This window comes from Haemaphysalis longicornis, unplaced genomic scaffold (assembly GCF_048455015.1).
Source record: "Haemaphysalis longicornis isolate Haplotype H1 unplaced genomic scaffold, Haemaphysalis longicornis Haplotype H1 scaffold_9, whole genome shotgun sequence".
Classification (NCBI taxonomy): Eukaryota; Metazoa; Arthropoda; class Arachnida; order Ixodida; family Ixodidae; genus Haemaphysalis; species Haemaphysalis longicornis.
Genome location: NW_027526460.1, coordinates 142,401,989 through 142,425,418, shown reverse-complemented (window position 1 = coordinate 142,425,418; position 23,430 = coordinate 142,401,989). Strand labels below are relative to the sequence as shown.

General features: G+C 48.5%; 1 protein-coding gene across 1 annotated transcript in view; it reads left to right on the top strand.

Annotated features, from left to right (window-relative positions):
* Positions 1-22,656, top strand: part of LOC144152590 (uncharacterized) — a gene marked incomplete in the record, with an annotated part of 83,020 nt that extends 60,364 nt beyond the window's left edge. Inside the window, 5 exon segments of the mRNA XM_077683899.1 lie at positions 3,752-3,860; positions 7,498-7,575; positions 8,253-8,403; positions 12,705-12,863; positions 20,852-22,656. Of these exon segments, the coding sequence (XP_077540025.1) occupies positions 3,752-3,860; positions 7,498-7,575; positions 8,253-8,403; positions 12,705-12,863; positions 20,852-20,995 (641 nt within the window).
* Between the last annotated feature and the right edge of the window lie 774 nt (positions 22,657-23,430).

Here is a 23,430-nt window from a genome sequence, read left to right as displayed (position 1 = left end):
AAAGCGGCAGTATGCGGCGGCGGCGGCGGCGGCAACGCCAGAGGCGATTAGGCTTACCACCGCGGAGGATATTTGATAGGCGCTTTCGCAAGCGGCGCGTGTCACGTTTTACAATGAAAAGTTCGCCCACGTTATCCGCTTTTTTTCTCGCCTGCCCCCCTCATTTGCCCCTCGAGTTGCGTTTCAGCGAGCGGTTAGAAGCGGTCGCTGGAGCTACCCGCATTGTGCGGGTGGTCTCCGTGGCTGCGTCAGCGCGCCTGTGGCTTGCGGGGCACGTTTTGCGTTTTTTCAGGGAGAAAACGCTGCGTGCCGTTCACGCTGATGCCGATTAAGCTTCGACAGAAACAGTGCACCAGCCGTGTATGCACGCCACGCAGTTTGTAGGCAAGGGGCTTACTCAGACTCCGTGGCTGGCTGCATCTGCGGCATTGGGCGACCCGTGTCGCCGTTCGCGTTTTATTGGGACCCCATTTCGGCGCTTGCGTCTCCCCAAATCTACTTCTACAACTTAAATTTCGTGCCTAGTTCTCCGTGAAACTTTGTTACATTGAAATTCCGGCAAACGGGACTTCGTTACACAGAGGGTGAAAATACATGGTGTGCATACACTTGAAGTTACAAAAAATTCCGTGGTTCGTTACATCGAGGGTTTCGTTACATTGAAGTTCGTTACATTGAAGTTTAACTGTAATACCCCGTGTCAAGCCGGCAAGACGTGCTTGGACCAGGTATGGATTGCGGAGGTGGTTGGTCAGGCGATGGGGCAGGCGAGGCAATACGAGGCGGCGATTCTCATCCGGCGGAGTCGAGCGGCCCGAAGTCGCACCACGCGACTTTGGGATAGGCGGACGACGCTTTCGCTTCCCGTACGCATGACGGGTCGTCTTCTTCAAACGTACATCTCCTGGCATCAGTCACGAAAGTACGCGATGGAAGAATTAGAAGAAACTGTAAAAAAAAACTGCTCTAAGCGAGCGCTGCGCCAGAAGAGCGAACTCCGTCAGACGCGCGTAGCAGACGCCATGATGGTGACCGCCATGACAGCAGTCGCGCCGACCAATGGGAGGGGTCGTATGGCGAACTCAAACCGCGCGCGCCCGCTCTAGCCAATCGGCGGCCGAGAAGGTGCCTTCGGAAAACTGGCAAGGGCGGTTGTTCTACTAAAGCGACGCCATTTTGAGATACCACAAATTGCGCACAAAGAAACAAGCTTCAAAACAAGACCAAGATGGCGGCGATCGGTCAGCTGCTTCGCCCGCGGGGCGCGCGGGAATTTGAAGCAATTTTTGCCCAATTCGGGGCATGTTTCAAAACATGATTTTAGAGTATTTCCCGATGGAATTTCGCGTTTATATTTTAAAGGCAGGTGCTTGAAGGTACAATAATTCCAAAAATTGGTTTTTCTCGAAATCGATATTTTGGCCATTTTTGACCATTTTAAGACCTGCATCCCCCCTTAAGGCATGCCACGGACCATGTTTCGCATTAACGTGAGAAAGCTGAGGCCAAGTTGCTACTGAGCAGTAGGCTGCTATATTCGAGCACTTGTTGAGAACGGCGGTAGCCCATGCAGAGCATCACTCCGCTGAAGTGGTGGACCCAGACCTTAACGTGCTAGTGCGTTTTGATAGAAGGTTGTGCTTGAGGCATTATATCATCTGCTTTTAAGTGCAGAGCACTTTAGGGGCTCGCCTTGTTGTCAGGGCATTCCGTCGTAGCTGCTGTCGTCGTGGCCTAACCCAGAGGCTTCGAAAGCCAAGCGGTTTGTATAGTCTGCATTCGAAACTCGTGAACAACTGGCGCTCGTCATACGTCTCCCTGTTGTTTAGTGCAAAGAAAACTGCAGGTACATTTGAGGCAAAATATGTGTAACTAACCGGCAGCGCCCACGTTCATTTAGTTAGGAACGCTCGTTGGGTTGGTTTTTGCAGTAGCAAGCGAAAAAACGCGGCACTGCAATGCCAGAACGTGCAGGAGGAAAAGCAAGCACAAAAACAACAGGACTCTCGCTGGCGCAGTTTCAGGCGGGGGGCGCGCGAGCACTGCGGAGGCGGGAAATTTGAAATGCATTGGACAAACCTCCTTTGAATTCATCAGGAGAGGAATGAGACGGGGCGGCGAAGAGCGTGATGGGTGGTAAGAGTGAGCGGATAACAGCGCCACAGCTCATTGTGGCGAATCACTGCGCTGCACATCCGACAGCTTTCACATTGGGTGGAACGGCTTTTATTTTTCTCGCATAGTTCCTCACATAGTTTGTTTGACATCGCTGCAGTAGTTTGTAAGCAGATGAGGAGCGAAAGGTCACGGAAATTACATGTGGCAGTGTTTTAAAGCTTGCCTGTAAATTTGTTCCAGTTTTGCTGTTTGCTCGTGGGTCAAGCCGTCCAACGAAATTCAGAGGTTCAATGCCAGATTTGCCCTCTTGTAGCAAGAGTGGCGTTGTTGACCTCTGTCAGATGTGCACTGCCTGAAATGTTTAAGTGGTGTCACCAAAATAATTTTGCTTACTACATTTAATATAATAATTTTATAATTGGCAAGCTGTAAAAAAGCACATGCGAGAGTTCCTGTCTCGGATATTTGCAGAACTGGTTGATTGATTGTAGGGTTTAACGCGCCGACGCAACGCAGGCGATGAGGCGCGCCGTTGTGAGGGCTACGGATTAATTTTGACCACCTGGGGATCTTTAACGTGCGCCGAAATCTCGTACACATGGGAATTTTTGCTTTTCGCCTCCATCAGAAAAGCGGCCGCCATGGCTGGGAATCGAACGCGCGACCTCTTGTGCTGCTGAGCATGAGGTCGCGGGTTCGATTCCCGGCCACGGCAGCCACTTTTCTGATGGAGACGAAAAGCAAAAACGGCCGTGTGAACCAGATTTCGGCGCACGTTAAAGATCCCCAGGTGGTCAAAATTAATCCGGAGCCCTCCACTACGGCGCGCCTCATCGATTGCGTTGCGTCGACGGGCATATTTGCAGAACTGTCCCTCCACAAAAACTCCTGCACCCAATTCTGTCTTGAGGGAACCACACATTTGGGTTGTATTAGTGTCACTAAATAGAGGTTCTTAGAGTATGGGCACTCTTTTCTCCTACTGTTCTGTGTTGCTACAGTGGTCATGGGTCAGTGTGCACCGCATGATGTGTGTTTACCCATGGGGGGCTGTCATCTTCTTTGAGCGCCTCTCCTGAAGCAAATGCTGCGCCCCCCCCCTCCCCCCAAGAAGTTTGTACAGTGAAGCGAAAATACTCATCACTAGTGTATATGCAGTTTGTATTTTTGCTAACGACACTATGTGGAGTTGCAAGTTACATATGCCTGTACGACTGGTGAGCCCATAGAAAATGATTTGTTATGTTGCTGAAGTTTCTGCAGGTAATAAGCAGTTGGTGCCAACTGACGTTGCCATTGTGCGTGGGTAAATAGGGGGGTCATACGTGTTGGTACGTTCGCTCTCTGTACAAATTCAACAAAATTGCTTTTGGGGGTGGGGAAGGAGGGATTGGTGGTTGAGTTAAGTGGTCAGTGGCGCAGGTAATGTGTGGGGATGTTTTGTTTTCCTCCTGGAGCAATGTGGGGGATTTGGGTCACATACAGGGGCAGGCTATACATGTGAAAACGAGGTATGCACTTGCCTCAGACCAAGGGGCTAGTTGTCCGTGGCATTTTGGGAAGGAGCAGTTGGCCTAATGTTGCAAGTGGTGCCAGCTGCTAGAGCCGGTGTGTGCTTTTGTTGTGTGCCCAGAAATGAACCTGGAGGACAGCGAGGGCATCCTGGACTCGGACCCGGACGATGGCACGGAGCTCGAGGAACCAGAGCCAGCCAAGGGCTCCGCCGCTGAGGCCACCACAGAGTGAGTGGAGGAAGGACACTTTGCCCACTTGTTCTCACGCGATGTTCGGCAAAAGAAGTGGCACTGTGTGCGGGACGAGCGGGAATGGCAGTTAACCCAACATTCAGGACCTTTTTGACTGTCGCATGAATCGGGGTTCACAAATTTTATGCTCCGTAACAATGTGTAAGCTGCGGACCTCTGTTCATCGCAGCGAGGCAGGAACCCAGGCAGGAAGGTTGGTGGGGAGCTGATTTCTTGGCTCGAAGAGATTGAGGGAGTGAAGTAAACGCAAGGAATGCATCGTCATCGTGCTTATTGCTGTGCCTGTTCACCCAGCGCAAAGTGTTTTCCTTAGTACCTGTAATCACTTTGCTGACTCTTCTCCCATTTTTAATTTGCCGTATATTTTCTACTAGTGCACCAGTTGCACAGGCATATGCAGCTTACAGCTCCAGGGAAGTGAAGTCATCGAAGTGTTGCACGTGGGCTTGTGTGGAGATACTGTTCTTTCATAGTCTTTACTAAGCTTGATACAGTCTACAAACTAACAAACTACAGCCACATTCTTCCGAGCAGAAATCTTGTCGGGGCTTACCGTATAAACCGGAATATAGGTCGAGTTTTTTTTTCAAAAAAATCCGCACAAAAGTCACCCCTCGTCTTATATGACGGTCATTGGCAGAATGTAAATCGTTGTCTGGCAACAATGTGCAAGCGTAGTCCGTCGCCTTCGCCATTTGTGTCAGACTGCTCTCTCGCACTATCAGGTCTTTATTTGATTTCGCTTTTCTTTAGTTTTTCGTCTTTTACTCGTCTATTGTGCGTGCGTGCGTACATTTCTGTATGTCTCTGTTCCGAGATGAGTGGCGGCAGTCGACGCCAGTTCACCGCAGCGTTTAAGCTGACGGCGATTGAGTCACCGAGCAGAATGGGAGTATGGCGGTGCAACGCCAGTTACGCGTTTCGGAGAAAAGTGTGCGGTACTGGCGGAGCCAGAAAGCTAAGCTGTGCGCGTGCAACCCCCGAAACCGATCGTTACGTGGACGTCAAGCGGTGCACCCCGAGTTGGAGAACAAAGTGGCGGACTCCGTCCGGGAACTTCGTCCGGTAACTTCGCTCACGATCGCTCCGGAGGCCATGCGCGGACCAGCTCAGCTAACTGAACAATGAGTGGATAGCCGGCGACAACAAAAAGACCTATACGGGCCGGTTGCGACCGTGTCAAGCTGGGTGTCCTTCTCTGGGCAGTCGCTGCCCGACGGCATGGTTACACGAGCGTTCAGGAAGTGCTCCATCAGCAACGCGCCTGATGGCATGGAAGAGTACAGTGCGAAGCAGTCATCCTCGGACGCCTCTGAGTGCTCGGACGAGTGACTTCGGCAGGCATAGTGAGTGGCAGTGACGGACGGGCGTCGAAAATAAATATAGACATTGTGAGTGCGCTTCTGTGCCGAATTATTTTTTTTGTCAACTTTTCCCACCTCAAGGTAGGGGGTCGACCTATATACCGGGTCGACCTATAATCCGGTTTATACGGTAGTTTTATATGAGCGAACAAATTGCGACGACCCACCGGCGGCTGGCCAACTGACTCTCAGGGTCGGTGTGCCAGGCATCCAAGCCAAGCGTGCTAGAGTAATAAGCGTCACACGAAATGCCATAGGAAATCAGCAAGGAAGGCAGCAGCACTTTTGGATTGATTTTCCCACTAAATGAAGTTTCGTAAATGCACTTGGAGTGGTCGAAACATGGCCTATCGACTCCAGACCTCAATTTCCGGAAGTAGTCCCGCAATGTTTACAAATCACTTCAGTGTCCCTTTAAGCCCAGTAGGAGTTCTTGAAAGCAGTGAGAGAATACTTTTATATTTATTTCTGTGGTAGTACGAAGCTTAGAGGTTCCTGGGTCACAAATACAAGGCTTGGCCTACACATCACAGACGGCCATCGATGCTTCAGTGCAAATGGAGCCCTTCAGAGATGGCTGAAACTCTGCCCCGATGTGCAGTTTTTTTATCATTGCGAGTCATTGAGACATGTTTTTTTTTTTTATAAGTAACGTTATCATTCATTTGTTCTCTCTTTCTTTGTACGAAGGGTGGATAGTAAAGAAGATAAAGCAAGTGAAATCAAAAAGCCGCCTAAGTTCGGAAAATTCGTCGTTTTTTTTATCTGTTCATTTGAAATCTCGCAACCTCCGCTTTTATTGAAGCATTACTTATAATGATGGCAGTTTCCTGTCCCAAGGAATTTGTTATAACGAAGGTTTACTATGTTATCGAACACTCGTGAATCTCATGTTTTTTGCATATTGTTTTCAGTTGATCTGAGATAACGCACTGGTTCAGGTGTAGACTGCATGCGAGCACTTGGGCATCCTCAGCGAACATCTGCATTGGCACGGGGCTTCCAAGTGCCAAAGTGATTTGCAGCAAGACCAGCGGCACTACATTGGGAGGGCCCCGTTGCTCGCGCTATATCAATTTTATTACAAACACAGCATTGTGAATGGGACAAGATTGCGCATAAAGTTACTTTAATTTGACTGCCGGAGGCTTTGTTGTATACTGGGATTGCAAAAAAACTTTGTTTTGTTATACCAAGGCTGTGTGCGCACTTGGTTCGAGTTGTGTAAATCAGCTACTTTGTTATGTCGAGGCTTTCGCTGGCTGGGCAGTCGCTATATCGGGGTTCAATTGTATTTAATTTCAGAGCCCTGCTGGTAAGACCAATGAATGAGCTTTGTTAAGTGGTCCGAACCGTTTCGTCATAAGCTGGTAACTGATATGCACCTGTTTCTGTATAAACTTACTTATTCAGTTCTGCTTTGGTTTCGTCTTGCAGAAAAAAGAAATGATCGTTCTCGGGTCAGTTTCAGCCATATAACTGCTGAGCATTCAGTTTTCTGGCTCCGATTCATTTACAGTTTGAGTCTGATTTGAGCATAACATTCCCATAGCTCTAGTTAACCCATCTTTCAAATTGTTGTACATGTGTTAAAAAAAGCCATTTTGTGGCAAATGATGAGGCAGTTTTCGCATTATTTGTCCTTCCTATTTTTCTCTTGAGGAGGGTAACCCCTCTCCATACTTCAATGAAAAAGAGTGTGTTTGGATTTTTTTATTATTATTATTCTTGTTATGTCAACATTGACACACGGGAAAGATTGAACAGCTATGCTGAAAAACGAAAATTCCTGGGATGGACCCCAGGCAGCACGTGTTACAGAGCTTTGTGGATTGGGAGGCACGATAACTGGGATTTGGTCTGCTGCAAGTTTCATGGCCCGTATGTAAAGTCCAAAGGAAGCCTACGTAAATGGTCCAGCCATTTTGTCACAGGGAGAAACTCTGTCGCTGCCCCAGACTGGGACGCGTACCTGCGCTGGGGATCGGTCAGAACTGTGTGGAATGTGCGTGTCGCCACGCATTGCGAAAGCCGACCCACCGCTTGCGGGATCACTGCGAAGGTTTGATTTCACATTTTGCGGAGCAGCGGAGGACTTCCTCGGAAAACGGTTGAGCAGTTATTTGTTTTTGTTTTTGCGCGACTGTTTCTCCGAGGGAATTCCCCGAAGCAGTGGTCTGGGGTGCTGTGCGGGCACGTTTGTAGCGGTGTGGTGGCTGGCACTGATGGGGGGATGGCCTGTTTTCCAGAAGGGCCTACATCCTCATCCTGGACTCGCTGCGAGGAGGGCAGGGTGGCAAGTGCCGCATCATGACCATGCTGCGAGAGTGAGTGCCTCCTCTCCTCCTTTTTCAGACGCAGCGGTTGCGTTTGTTTCCACGTTGGGAGATGCACAGCACTTCATCCCGGCAGCCCCGTTGAGCAGGGGTGGGCTCAAGCATAGGGGCTCAAGGGTGGGCTCAAGCGTAAGGGCCTGTGTGTTGGGGGCACAACTTGGGGACACCCATTTGAGGGAGAAAGCTGGAGGGGGCAAAATGGCAGAAGCAAAATGGCTGCCCACTGGTATAAGCGTAGGATGGAGCTACAGTACAGTAGAAGGGACTTTCAAGGGACTGCGCGGAAGCATTGAATGACCAGGGTGTCGTATGATCAGGATGGCAGTCTAGGCGATGGTCTCATGCAACAGATGGGCTCTCTCCTCCACCGTCCCTCTCTCCCTCCCTCTTTATGTGCGAGGTAATAGGGGACCTTTTGCCTGTGGCCTCTTTTTTTTTTGAGACCATCAGCCTGTACTTCAGTTATGTGGCATAGCTGCAAGTTTGCCTGGTGCTAGACAAGTAAGACAAGACCGATTTTTCTGAAGCAGCATTTCCCGAGCCAACCACTGGACTTTGTCCACTTGTCTCGGGAGCGGCAGAAAAGCGATGAAACGGGGCACTGGTCTCATCAGTCACTGGGAGGAGTTACTAATGCTGGGGTGGGGGCCGTGTGTGGGGCCGTGCAGGTACCTGAGCGAGGAGTGGAAGGCCAAGAAGCGCAGCCAGCTGACCTTCTGCTACGGCAACATGCGCGGCTACACGCCCCGCACGCCCCAGCAGGGCAACTACAGCGACTGCGGCGTCTACCTGCTGCAGTACGTCGAGAGCTTCCTCGAGGTGCGTGGCTCACTCATCGGTTGGGCCCTAGCGCCCGGGGGGAGGCATTAGCCACGCTTGCTGTCAAGGAAGAGGGCAGAGCAAATGATGGTTTTGTTCAGATAGTGTCGACTAGCCTTGTTTGCTGCACGGTTGACACTAAAATCAACACCAGGTGTCGTAAGGCAGTGAGAATTTTTCATGTCACTCGGGTGACAAACCTGAAGATCGACAGAGTGGTTAAACCTCAAAGTTCGTGGTGAGTGGACCACCCGGAAGGGAAGCCAACACCATCAGTGCAATGCCAGAGTTTATTGGGGAAAAAATGTCACAGGTGGTTGTCTGCTTTTACAAGGAAACAGCCAACAGCCCTTCCTAACCGTTCTTGCTGACGGCTTCCCCTGGCGCTTCAGGGGGAGCCGTCAATCTGCCTGGTGTCATTCGGAGCTGCTGGAGTGACTCACACCATGTCTCGTGGAGAAACAGTGCTCTGACATCAGGTGTACCATCAGCACTTGGATTAGGGATTAGAGACTGACTGATGGAAGACATCCTAGAAAGGTGTGGACTTGGTATGGGCATTCAATTTAGACGGAAAGGTCACCAATGGCTTGGACTAATAGTAGATAAAGGCAGATGACTGGACGGAAGGACGCGATGAGAAAATTCAAGGGCCTTAAAGGACCGATTTTTACAGCGCAGGGTAGGAGCAGTTTGATGTCAGTGGGAGAGTATTTCGTCCTGCAGTGGACGTACAATACTACACAACACCCATCATTCTCTCTAGCTGACAGTCTCATGTTTTCTCTTAAGTACATTTTTACGTATTTACGAGCAATGAACAGCTCTTTTCGTGTCGCGCATATGACAGCCGGTGTTCTTTAACATGTACAGCCACGAGCAAAAGTTCATGGACCAGGAAAATGGCAATTTTAGGTTACCGTACTTACTCGAATGTGACGCGCCCTCGATTGTAACACGCACCCGTTTTTCGCGGTCTCAAGAAGGGAAAAAAAAAAAAAAAAAAAAAACGCTATGTCCTCAATAGTAACGTGCCCTAAACTTTGATTATGTAATACAGAAATTCAACCTTTTCCCACTTGGAAGAAGCAAGCTTTATTCCAAAGGTGGCACCAAACGAAATGTGCTGGTTATCGTTGGAAAGACAGTCACCACAACAACGGTCCGGGGCAACGCGTTTGAGCGGCACCGGCGGCACATTATCACTCGTCGTCACTATCGGACGACTCCTTCTCGCTCTCGACGGCCCAAAGCATGTCATCTTTGGTGTCGTCCATAGCATTCAAAATGCTCTTAAGGAGGGACACTGGTCTTGAGGACCAAAAATTTGCCAAAAAATGAATTTTCTATATTAATTTTATTTGCAGTCTGCAGGTCCCAAAGAACGTACCTGCAAAATATTATAGCTGTACCATAGGTATTTACTAAGCTGTCACCATTTGAAGTTCGCTAAATGGCCATTTTCCCCTGCATTTCTGATTTTTGTGCCTTGTTTTCTCAAAACCAGTTTTTTTCCCATGAGGTCAAATGTCGGGTACAATATCTTGGGATGTACTCATCAGATTTGCGTCATTCTTGCTGCATTTGAAAGCTTAAGAACTGAACAGTGCAATAAAACCAGAAAAATATAAAATTTCTTCGTACTAGTACAATTTTTTATGCATTTTGTTTTACGAAAACATTGATAATTGATGACCTGACATTTCATAAGTTCAGAGCAATTGCAGAAACAGCGATAAAATTACTGCTGTGGTATAGTTGCACTCCCTGGTCTTTCCAGAGCACAAAGGAAGAAGAATTATTCAAGTATATCGTAAGCAGATAATTAAAAAATTGCCCGAAATGGAATGACATAACATGTTGCAAAACTCTGAACTTAGACTATATAGATGAAAACTGACTGCATATTTGTGCTCAGGATGTTAAAACACACTTAATGTGCAAATTTCAAGGAGATTGGTTCAAAAATAACAAAAATGTCTTCAAGACCAGCGTCCCCCCTTAAACGCCTTGCTCACCTTGGTAGGCAAGATCGTACACCATGCGTCCTTTGCCCATCCAGCGAAGTCTTGCAGAGAAGCACGCTTGATTTGGTTGCTAGGTGTCAGTTCATGGCCGTCACCAACAAGCCACTCGGGGTAGAGTGCCCAAATTCGGTCTTTGACCGGCTTGTCCAGTGGCTGCAGTTGTCAGGTCATGCCATTGGGAACCACAACAAGGTCAGTGTTGCAGGCGGTGAGCTTGTCCTTGATGCGCTCGTCGAGGTTGCACTTCAACGCATCCAGAACAGGCATCGCGCGCAGGCCCAAGCTTGCGCCGGGTCGTTTCCACCACACGTGGTCGATCCAATCGGCCACCAAGTCTGTCGTCACCCACCCCTTCTCGTTTGTGCGCACAATCACACCACTGGGGAACACGATTCCTTTTGGGAGCGTCTTGCGTTTAAATATGAGGTAGGGGGGATGTTTGTACCTATCCGCAGCGCAGCAAAGCATTGCCGTCACTCTCGTTTTTTTGTGGCCAGAGGACAGCACATGAACTTGCTTGGCACCCTTCTTCTCCATCGTTGTGGTGGCGGGCATGTCGAAGTATAGCGGCATTTGATCCGCGTTGCAGATTCACCCAAGCACGCAGTTGTTCTTGCGGCGCAAATTCAAAACGTACCGCTGAAATGTGTCCAGTTTCTCTTCAAACTCCGCCGGCAACTTCTGGCATATGCCCGTCCGCCGGCGAGGTGAGAAACCTTTTCTCATCATGAAATTTGTTAACCAGCACCTGCTGGCCTTGAACTCCCTCCATGTTAGTCCTTGCTGCAACGCCAACTGCATCGCTCGAATCTTCAGCAGCTCTATCGTTACGGATCTCTGAGCCGCACGCTGCTGCTGCACATACTCCACCAGTGGGTCTTCTATTTGGGGATATCGCCCCCTCTTTGGTTTGCTGAACCCTTTCCGTGTCGCCTTGCTTGCGCAAATTTTCTCTTTCTGTTTGCGCCAGTCCTGCACGCAAGTCTCCGGAACACTGACCGCATGTGACGTGATTCGATTTCCATTGCTTTCGGCACACATGATTACTTTCTTCTTGAACGCAGCATGGTGGTGAACCCGCCATGTCTTCGCAATGGGAAATTCCATGGCGGGAAGAACAGAGGAATGCAAAAAAAGACTACACAGACAAGAAAGGCAAACATGCGCCAAATACGAAGCGCTGGCAGTGCGTTCAGTAGTCAAATGGCCATCTTGAAGCGTTGATGGTGACACGGCCATACGGCGCCGCAGTTTTGAGTCGTACTTGATTGTAACACGCATGCGATTTTGGGACCTATTTTTCCAGAAAAAAGGTGCATGTTAAATATGAGCATATACGGTATTTTTCTTCCGGTAGCAGCCCGACAAACTGCCGTGTGTATGCGAGATGTCGTGTAGTCACTGAAGTAATGAGAAATACCGCACATAGTACCCCGGGCTGCCATGCGGCAGAGAAATAACCCAAAATTGTGGCTTTCGTGCTCCGCAAACTTTTGCTCTTGGGTGTACCTGTTGCGAAACTTCTCTTCATAACTGGGGCTGTGCCAGCACCCCTGCTTTGTATATTGATTAAGAGCAAGTGTACTTGGGCACCACCTAGGGGGCAAGAATTGAACTTCTGCACACATTTATTTTTACTATCGCAGCTTATTACATAAAAGTTGCTTTTTCGAGTGAGGAAACGTAACACTAGGAAGTGTTCACTTGTGCTTCCATGGTATCTCTGTGGCTTGCGGGAGTAGCGGCAAGCGGCTGAGTAGTAGTTCATCTTTCCGTCAACAGATGGCTGGCTAGTCTGGTTGCCCCGGGTTTGCTCCCAGCGCAGGGGGCTAACCATGGACAGCTTTTCGATACGTGGAGCCGATGGGGATTTTCGCAACCTCATGTATTGAATTGGTAACTGTGACAGAAAGAGAGAGTAGATGTTTATTGAAAAGGAGAAGAGGTCGGCCTGAGAAAGTGATCTTGGGCCTGCTACTTCCCACTGAAGGGGGGAGGGTACTGGGAACAACAAGAGAAAGGAATGATTATGGAAGGTATGAGAAATGACAATGAAATCGACAGGTGACTCTGAATCACAACCCACAACCTGGCCCTGTGCACCAGCCATTGTGACTATCTTCTAATTAATTTCGTTTTCACTTTAATAACTGCCCAATTTCAGTTACTCCTCACATCATCTTTATTCATCAGCGTCGTGGGTGCCAGAGTGGGTGTTGCGCCTTCTTTCTCCATGCCCCCTGGTGTGATGAGCCCGCTGTTTGCCCCGTGCAGAGTCCCCCCCGGGTGGGTGAGGCGGTGCTGCAGGAGCGCAGCAACTGGTTCCCTGAGACGCGGGTGGCCCACAAGCGCACGGCCATCCGGGACCTCATCCTGGAGCTGCACATGCAGCAGCACCCACACTCCGACTTCCCCCAGCGCTGGCGACAGCAGGTACGGTGGCCACCACAGGAGGGAGGCCCCTTCTCTCCCGAGTGGTTGACATTGTGTAGTAGACCTTCTCCTGGGACGCCCGTCTGCCGAAAATGCCCCTTTCTAGTCACCTACTCTTTTCTTTAGTCTCCCTTTTTTCCCCCTGAAGCACCCAGTGTCAATGATTATTGGGTCCTCCCTGTCACCTCTGTTGGCCTCCTCTAGGTAGGCTTCCAGCAGTCTCTACGGTGGGTGAGCCAACGTTACTAGATAGGCTCAGTTGTAAAACTCTCCCCATGCGCCGTGCATCGCCGGCGTCTCCGTTTCTCGGCGTGCCGCGAGAGGGCGGGACCGCCGCATTTTGCTCTACCCGGCCGCTGCTCGTCGCGTGCTACGGCGCCTCTCCCAACGCCTCTTCGGCCTTCTCATGACGTTAGCGCGCAATAATATTAAAGACTACCCGCTACCCGCCAAGTTGTCCGCGTCCAGACTACATCTAGGCCAGAGTACTTTCCAGTAGCTGCTCAGGATCGCTAATGTGGGGCGTAAAAGCCGTTCGTTACGGCTCATTGCTTTGCTTTCTTCAACAGGTCAGCCGAAGCGCATCGTAGTTTGCGCGCGCTTGCGTCGGCTGCTCGCTGGCACTCAACCACGAGCGTGAACGGTCTGCAGCGAGCTGGTAGCATAGAATAAGCCTCCGTTAAATCTTAGTTTGATTGACTCTTCCGAATTTTATAAAAAATCATGAAACCGCTCATTTTGTTTCCAGCCAAAGAAGCAAGGTCAGCATTGGAGCTACGTAACTTAGTGGCTCTAGGAATTCAGGCCACTCGAAGACGAAACTTCCTAATTTTCTCGACGTCCTTTTTAGAATAGTATCTTTTCCATGTTTTGCCCTGACAACAGTTAGCTTTATCAAACGTCACTAAGAAGCGACATTTCTGCAAAAGGCGAAATATCGCTAATTGAAAGAATTATTTAGTCAATTAACTGACGAAGTTAAACCAGCTTACATGTCAATAAGCATAAAGTTCTTTTCAGCAATTCATTGGTTTTCACAGTACACAGTTTACGGCAGACACAAAGTAGAAAAATATATCCAACGTTCTTTTTATTTACAATCAACTCCACATCTTTTTTGCTTAAGGTGAACATGGCTACAATACACCAAAGCACGTTAAGAGAAACAAATATAAGTAATGAATAGAAACATGCAAGCATTTTTATTTAGAAATCAACTCCACATCTTTTTTGCTTGCGGTGAATATGGCTACAAAATACCAAAGCATGTTAACAGAAAAAATTAATGAATAGATACATGTATGCAAGGTTTTTTTTTTTTTTTTCATTTACAACAAACTCCAACTTTGCCAACGTGCTTACAGTAGCTTAGCGCGTGTGCGCGCCGACTTAACCTGCACATTCAAGGGACGTTCTCACTGAAGGAATCTGGAATAGAAATGCATGCGCGTCACCAAATACGATTTGATGACGCGCGCAGAGAATTCCTCAGAGTGAACGTCATATTTTGTGTACGTACCAATTGTGGATGTCCTGTACGTGAAAATGGCGGTCGCACACTTTGGACTTTGTCGAAAGCTCCTTATCCGCACGCGGGATGGCCTTATGCCATAGCGAGCGAAGCGTCGCATCTTTGGGAGCCGAGAAGAAGTGCCTGTCCGTGTTGCTCCTAATTGTTGCTGCTGGTACACCCGGGAACGAAGCAGGTCGGCATTGTCTGCCTCAGCCTCACATGCAGAGGCCCACATCAATGGAATACAGTCGCTGGCAAATCACTAAACGTGCCACTCGAACGGCATCGCGCATTCAACACTACGGAGAACGACCGCGCGAACAAGAAACGCCGGAGACCGGGGCACTGAATGCGCCCGCTACTGCGAGTACTGCTCTTCGGCAAAAAAAGGACCCGGAAGAACCACACAAGGGGCGAAAAAAATGTCATTGTGTCTGCTGTTTATTGTAGCTATTTGCTTCCGAGAATGTAAATAATTACCAGATGTGTGCGCCCACCCACGCGCCCGCGCACGCACGAGAAACGTATGCGCCGAGCGCTGAACTAGGAACGCGAAGGGAGAAGCATAAGCGAAACCGCCTGCGAGCGCCCCGTCTACCGAGCCGGTTGCGACTGCAGCACCACAGAGAGAAGGATCGGTGGTGGTTCCGGGCAGCGCCGCCCAGTGTTACAACTGAAAATAATCTAGTAACGTTGGGGTGAGCAGCATGGGTGTGTGAGTGGTGGGTTTTTCATTTAAAAAATGGAACATTTTTGTTTGAATTGTTCGAATAAGAGAATAAATGCAGTAGGTTTCAGTAAGAAAGCTATTTCTCTAGCATGCTCCAGTAGCTAGACTTGTAGAAAAATAAAATGCCCGTTCAAAAGGGTTTGCAAAATTTTTCCATGCCATAAAACAAAGGCGGAGAGGTTGTCTTGCTGGGTTTGCAAAATTTTTCCATGCCATAAAACAAAGGCAGAGAGGTTGTCTTGCTGCATTTAGCTTTTTGATGTGACATTTTATACAGGTGGAAATTTCATGTTCAGCCCATTTCAGTGTATGCAAAGTCTCCTCAGAAGAAATCCTGGGGGAATAGCCCAGGGGTGAGACAGCTGCGCATATTGCGCAGATTTGATACAAATTTGTTTTCCTGCGCCAGGCTGCTCCAAAAGCTTAAAAATTGCAAAAATTGCGCCAAACTGCTCCCAAACAGTCTGAGAGCCAAGTATTTTAGCACTCCCGTCAGTTTCAGTGGTGAAAAATGCTTACTGACAGCATAATTTTCCAACACCGCCAAGGTGATGCTGTTTGTAAAGGTTTAATTGATTGATTATTCCATAAAAAACCCGCATAAAATAGTCCCCGAGAGTTTTTTCGAAAGTCACAATGTCGGGTTCCACATGTTATAGTCCGTGCGGTTTTAAAATTTTCTCATCGAAAGCCACTGCAAAGTCCTGAAGAAAAAAACTTTTGAGTACTGAGGCATTAAACCGCTTGTGCAAGTTGATGGAAAAAAAAAAAACGGGAATTTTTGGAGCGCCGCATCTCCGGAACAACATTACTGGGCGCCGCCATCTTTGTGTGAATATGTGAAAACATGGCCGCCGGGCGAAGCAGTTCCTTGTGGTTTAGGCAGAGCGCTCTTCGTTGATTTCTACCTTGGTTTTAGTTATAGGGGCGGCTGGGTTTACGTTTAGTCGTTTGATCGGTTGTGGGTACGTTGCGGGACTCGAAATACGGGAGTTCATCAAAAACAACATGGCACCCGCGAATTCGCCGTGTTTCGGCCTTGAGTGTGAGGCCAGTGCGTGCTTAAAGTGAACTTTCGCACTCATTTACGGTGTTTTAAAACGCTAAGGTATTGCTGCCTTTCACAGCGAACTTGCGAGCGACGGGAATGGGACGGTCGACGCTGCAGAAGGGGCGGCCCAATAGCGGGATGGGATGTTATTGCACGCTAGTAATAATGGTTCATCTATCTGAAGTGAAATTTAATGCGAAGAGGGAGCTGGCTAAACATACCAATGTTACTCAGATTATGATCTTAGTGAACGTGCACCTTGGCGATTGAAATGGGAGGGCTGGTGGGGTGCGACGACTGTCACCTCACTTTGCACAACTTTTCCCGTGGCTCTACACTTGTGCGTAAAGATGAGTCTAGGATTACAAAAATAACAATTTCAGCATTCACATGATAATAAAAATGCCTTACGATTGCTGAGTTTGTCAATTCGATATTTTCAACGGAACTCGACGCTATCTATGCATAGAGCCTAATAATTTTAAAAAATGGATATAATAGTATATTAAAAAGGTAGTGCAGTTTATAGTAAAAAGGTAGTGCAGTTCGCACCTTGTGAGACTCTGGTAGAAAAAAAACTTCATTGAATGGCTGTTTCAGTGTTATGTAAATTCAAAACCGACTAAAAAGTGCACTTTTCGCCCGTGAGTTGCCATAAATCTGATTTTTTAGGCTCCTAAGGGGATGTAATAAATGTCGTTTTTCTGCTCCAAATCGAGATTTCGCTGCTCCAAAATCGAGATTTCGCTGCTCCAAAAACTGCTCCCAAATCTGATTCAGCTGTCTCACCCCTGATAGCCGCAATAGTTAGTGTTTGACAGCAGTAAAAGTTTCAAATTTTGAGCAATTCGTCAAATGCAAACCATGACCCAAGCTTGCTTTGGGTTGTCAATGGGGTGTGTTCTTGTTGGCAATGGGTTTTTTGTTTTTTTTTTTTAAGGGGAAATGTTTTGTTTTTTAAAATACTCTGCATACAAAAGATTGGAAATTGACATGGGAAAGTCGAAACGGTATAATAAAATGCAAAGTTGACTTCATTTAAAGTGACAACCCAGGTATTATGCAGGATGTGGAGGTGCTAGGCAAGTTTCGGTGCAACGAATATAGGATGGTTAGGTGCAAAGTAAGGCTGAATCTCAAAAGAGAAAGAAGGAGACTCGTGAAAAGTAAGAAGCCCAGCATGGAGTCAGTCAGAGCAGGGACACAGGAATTTAAAGTAATCGTTGAAAGCAAATTCATGCTTTTATCAGGGGAGAATGGAGACAGCGTAGACATATCAAGTGAAAACCTAACAACAGCGTTCACAGAGTCAGGAGCAACCTGGCAAACTACGTCAGGAAACGAAGGTACTTATATCGAAACCTAAGAACACGAAACTGTCAAGTACGGGGGTCTAAATTGAATTCAAGGAATCGAAGTGAAATGAATGATATCTGAGTGTAGGAGAGGGGATAAAGCTTTAAAGCAACTAAGAAGAATCTAGCTATTGGGAACGATGGAAAGATAACTTGTAGAAAAACGGGGCAACATTACGCACAACATGGATGAGGTAATAAAAGAAGTGGAACGATTCTACACCAGCGACGAGCAGAGGAAACTACTGGGCGTAAAAGCTTAGCTTGCGATGGGCCACTAGTAACTAAAAACGAAGTTGAAAAGGCTCGCGAAGGCATGAAAAGAGAGAAAAGCCGCAGGTGAAAACGGCACATCATCTTTTGTTTGTTTTTCTCTGTGCCGCAATTTTTTTAAGCGTGGCCGGGGTCATGTGACAGCCACTCAGATGATAGGGAGGTGGGGACAACATCGCGTGCTACGGTGCAGCGGAAATGCCGCACTTTCAGCTATTTAGATGATTCCACGTACGACTTTTTAGATGACATTAGCAGCACTGACTCCGACGACAACTTTCCGTCTTTGGATTTGAGCACCGGAGGCAACAGTGCGCCAAACCAGGCCAGAACCTCATTCCCCTGTCCAACACAAGCCCCACAATATGCAAAGGTATCGAAACGGTAAATTGTGCTGCATAATTCAAGAAATTTTAGTTGGGCATTTGATGGGTGCAGGAGTTTTGCACTGATAGTGTATCCACAAAATGTGTGTCCCAAAATTTTTTTTTTCTTTGTGGGGAATTGCTTATTTTTTGTTTGCAAAATTTGTTGTACAACTTTTTTTTCTTCTTTTTTCTTTTCAAATGAAAGTTCCTGTTCGATACAATTATCACTGCAAGAGAAATTTACTCTTCTACAATTCGATACCATACACTTATGTGTTGCATATGTTTGTGGCCGGAAAAAATTCCCCGCATTTCCCCGAGGGGAAGAATGTGAAAGTGCGAATGCACGAGTTGAATTTGCGCGGTTCGGTAATGTTCGCGAAAGAGAGATCACACACACACACACAACTACAAAGAAAGAAAGATGCATTTATTCACAGACACCTATTTGTGTTGTCGTTGTACTTGATTGCTCGAGTGGATCTCAGCTTTGAAATTTCGTGTCAGTACTCCTTTAAGCGGGTGCATTAGCCCTTCTCACGCCCGATTCTTGGCCAATCCCCCACGTGGGTATGTGCCATGTCAGCGGCCAGGCAGCGCGCGCCCATCTCCCCCCGTTGCCAAGGAAGACGAGGAGATTCCTGGCCAATCCCCCACGTGGGTATGTGCCATGTCAGCGGCCAGGCTGCGCGCACCCATCTCCACGTGCACGGACATCGCCGGTGCACGCAGGTTCAGGGTCGCTTAAGAAGTGCATTGCACTTAAAAAATTGTTTGCTAGACTACCCAAAATCACTGCTTTTCCTGGGGGCAGGAAAGTGTTTTTAATTAAAGACTATGAAGTCAAAATATGTTTGTTTTATTCGAAATATTTCGTGTTTTACAGTGTCACCAGTGCTTGTCCGGCAGCCAACAATGCTGTATTTACTGAGAAATCAATCAATTTATGTTAAAATTTTGATTCTCCCGCCAAATTGTGTTTTTTCTAGACGTCTGCCACGAAGTCACCGGGGCAGGTATTCAAACGAACTTCCAGTGCAGCATAGGCTCTGCAGCCTTGCTTACCCTTGCAGCCTTACCCTTGCTCTGCAGCATAGCTCTGCAGTCCTCCCAGATTGCGCTACCATACGAAGCTGCGGACCGTTTTCTGCCACTTCTTTGTTTTTGACCATATATCCACCTGGCTTGTTTTTCTTACGGTAGGAAGTAATTGTTTCATGAAAGATGGGGTATGCTCGACAAACAGGTTCACGTAAAACGTCGCTTACGCCAATCGGTCAGTGTCGTGTAAGACAACTCCAAAGCGGCGCACTGCCGTACAGCTAAAACAATCATAGTACGCCCAGTACCAACAGCAGCACAGCATCAGTACTTGTATGTTTACATGCATTTTCGTAACTTTCATTGTTTACCCCCACATTCTTACTGCTGTAAGAAGAATGGGCCCTTAATTTATGCACAAATACAAATAGCTCGTTCAGCAAGCTTATAAGCCCTGCCTAACTTGCGTTTGCTTTTGCCGGCCTCAGCCAATCGCAGAGCTGGGCATTTGACATTATAGGTTCTGTTGCGGCAAATGAGCTAGTGGGTCGCATGGCCATTTCCTTTTTCCTAATTATATAGCTTATCTGAGCTATGTTTACATTAGCAGTGGGGCCAGTATGATTATTTATGAGGCATTCTTCCGATGAACCAAACTTTTAGATGCTACTGCATCTCATTCACTCGCCTTGTCCCTCCATACGGCGTCGTTGTCCGTCCACACCCCTCCCCCATTCTCCTCGCCGCGCGAGCTGCGCTCTCCGCCGCTTACCCCCTCTCCTCTCTGATAGCGAACACTCTCTCGCGAGGGGCATTGGATTGGATTGGATTTGGATTGGATTAAAGTGGATTGTGTTGCGTCATAGCCGCGCAACGTTGCGTCATAGCCGTGGCAGGGGGTTCACGGCACGTTTCACGCAATGGGAGAATCAACCAACGGAAACAACAACGGAACCCCCTATGTGTCGCATCTACACAGGGGTTCCCGCGAGGGAAGGTGGGAGTAATTTTGTTTTGTCTGCATGGTACCTGGAAAAACGGCAACTTAATTACGATTCACAAGAAAGGAGATACCAAAGATCTTGAGAATGGCAGACCCATCAGCCTACTCACAGTTGTATACAAGCTGTTTACCCAGGTATCAGTTAACTGCGTAAGCGACAGCGTAGATTTTATACATCCCTGGGAGCGGGCTGGGTTTAGGAAAAGACACTAGAGTAGATCACATCCATGTCATCATTCAAGTAATCAAAAAAATTCAGGGACGCTTGCACTCACACGTGACGCAAGACTTGAATGGCGAAGCTGTTGTAGGGGATCATTGCCGGACACAAAGTTGAGTTTTAGTATCATTGTGGTGTTGTGGTTGATGTTGTGGTCATGGCATTTCAATGGCCCTATGTTGAGCAAGGCAGGAGTGAGCTCTTGTCATTTTGGTCGACGTTTTCGTACGCCACTTGGCAAGTGTGACTTATCGTCTCTATGGTGGTGCCCACAACAGCACATGATTGCAATGCCATGCTTCCCCTTGGTATATATTAGCTGAAACTCTATGCCCCTGGGACCTGTACCATGCTTGTGAAAGGGTATTGAAGGGGCTGATCTTTGGCGGTGCCTAGCTTGAAAGGGCGTGTCGTAAAGGTCACCACCATTGCAGGAGGAGGAGGAAGAGGCGGCAGCGGCGCAGTGCCTCCAGCTGGACGACCCCGTGCCCGCAACCACCACGACCACGACGCTTCTGGTGACCCCCGTGCCTGCCAACACTGTCATCCTGGTGTGCCCCACCCAGCCGCCCAGCTGAGGGACAGGCCGCCTGTGGGCTCGTCGGGCGGGCAGGTGAAGAGGGCGAGCCTTCTCCGCTGTGCATTACCGGTGGTGCTGCGGGTGGCCTTTTGCAAACCGGTCTTCTTGGGTGAAGTCGCCTTGCCCGACCATGGGCCAACTTTACGTGGCTGCTTGAGGCTGAGAGTCTCCGACCATTCCAGCAAGAGTAGGACCCTCCGTGTGCGTGGTGTGCGGTGCACTTGAACTTGTGCCACCAAAACTGCTCGAGACTGGCTGGGAAGACCGCTTGCTGTGCACCCACCAACAAGCTCGGCGCGATGTCTCGTTAGACTCGATGGTTTTCATGTGTTCCTTCGAACAAGCCTTGTGGTTGGGCCGTCAACTGGACGGTGCACAGTTCGTGCCTGCGTGGGCATTTCGTTCTTTTCTGTGTTTTGTTTCGCCCGTGCGCGGTGGGACGTTTCAGAGGTGAGTTTTGTGTTGCGCATGCGCCGTGGCGGAAGTTGTCGGGCCAACTGGTAGGCAGTCTTGCAGCCAGGCACCCTGGGGTGGCGACTTGGTGCCGCTTCTTTTCCTGGTTTGTTCCAGTTGCAGGCGGTGTGAAGGATGGAAGCTGCGGGCTGGCGATGCCCACCATTCTACCTATGCAAATCAGTCCCCCACCGTGAAAACTCTGCCTCGATGCTGCTTGACTGCTTCGCTCTTTGTTCATTACAAGGCCCGCAGGTGTCCCGTTTGTTGCCTGGTATCAAAGTAACTCCTGCAGTGGGGCGGGGCAGCGTTCATTTCTCAGTCCGTGCTTTGTACATAGTGCCAGTGTTTGTGGGCTTGCTGGCGGGGGCCGTGGCAGGTCAGCGCAAGTTTTGCCTTACTGCGCCTTTCGTTTGGTTTTTCTTTATTTGTCATCTGCTCGTGTAGCTGAGTGCGCAGGTCCGGCTCTTCGACATGGCGGCTTAGCCAGGAGAGTGTGTAATTCAACTTGCTCTTTCCCTTTTGTTGTCATTTGTGTGTGCTTCATCACCTAGTTAAGCCAAAGTTCAACGAAATGCTTGCTGGAGCAACCAACCTTGATTTAAAAAAAGTTCTGCATTGTGTTGACGGCAAGGGAAGGACTGCAATCTGGTTGGGTCGTCGGGGTGGGCGAGGTGGACGTTTGCCCCATGAATGTGTGTGTCCTCGAGCTGAGCACACTCTGTCCGTTCCGCACTGGGGTTGTTGTTTCGCTACTTGTTTGCTTTGGCATTTTTAAGCTGTGTTCTCCCCCCCTCCCTCCCTCCCTCCCTCCCTATTTTTCGTTTCCTCTGACATCCCACTGGGGAGTTCGGCAATGCGATCTGCAGTGCGTCCTTAGCACGAGAGGATTGGCGGCGGACGATCTCTGCTAATGCTTGCACTAAGTCAGCCCTGCATATCGTGGTTTGTGTGCAAGCGACCCGTGTTCATAGCTCTCCTCTGATGTTCGGCCCGGGCGTGTATTTATGACTGTACATACGTGACGTTTTGGAACGCGGTCAGGCAGTGTGGACAGTTTTTACGAGACGCCTGTTTATATATAGTGTGGATGGAAAAAAAAACCCTTGTTGCTTCCAAGTGACGCGTGAAGGTGAACTTGTTTTTGTGTTTGAGAGCGAGCGAGACAGCTCAGCTCTGTGGCGCTAATAAACCGGCACGCAACGATCCTGGCGTGGCGTCCTCCTGCTCCTTTGGGGGGGGGAACTCATCGGGTAGGATGTGTTGGCTGGTGTCCGCAGACAGGTGTTGGTGTTTGTGCTACGGAAAGAAGCTGCTGGTGGCAGTGGAGGAGAGGACATGGATGCAAGATTTCATTCTCTTGTAGGTACAAGCCCAATCTTTAGGCCAGTTTAAGGGTGGGGCACAGCGTTTCAACACTTTCTGCATCGCTCTGCAGGCCTGTATGTCTCTCGGATCGAAATATCTCAATGCAGATTGCCCAAGGTAAGCACTGAGTTTGAGTTGGTTATGATTCAGATGAAAAAAAAAACTGCCGGCAGATTCACACAATTCAGAAAAAGAAAGGAGTGAGACAGGCGCAGAACCCACGCAGGTTCGCTTATGTCGTCCATTTCTTTTTCTGAAGTGTATGCATCTGCGGGCAGTTTTTTTACTATGAACATTAGCCCACCCTCTTTAAAAATGGCATGTGTCAGAATGCCATGTTGTCCACGTCCTTCTTTTTTTTCCGCCATTTCTTTATTTAATTAGAATGTGAAGAAGAAAGGATGATGGCAGAAGGAACCGTCTAACCTGTCTCTTAGAAAGTCTTTAAAGTCCAGAAAAGAAGTAGACGGCACTAGCGAGAAAGCAGAGAAGCTGCTGGATGTTGTGGGTGCATCCATCGTTGACTCGGTGCTTACAGTACGAGCCAACAAGCACATCTCCAAACCGACGATGCAAAATGGGCTACACTGGTAGCAACAACTACTGTAGACA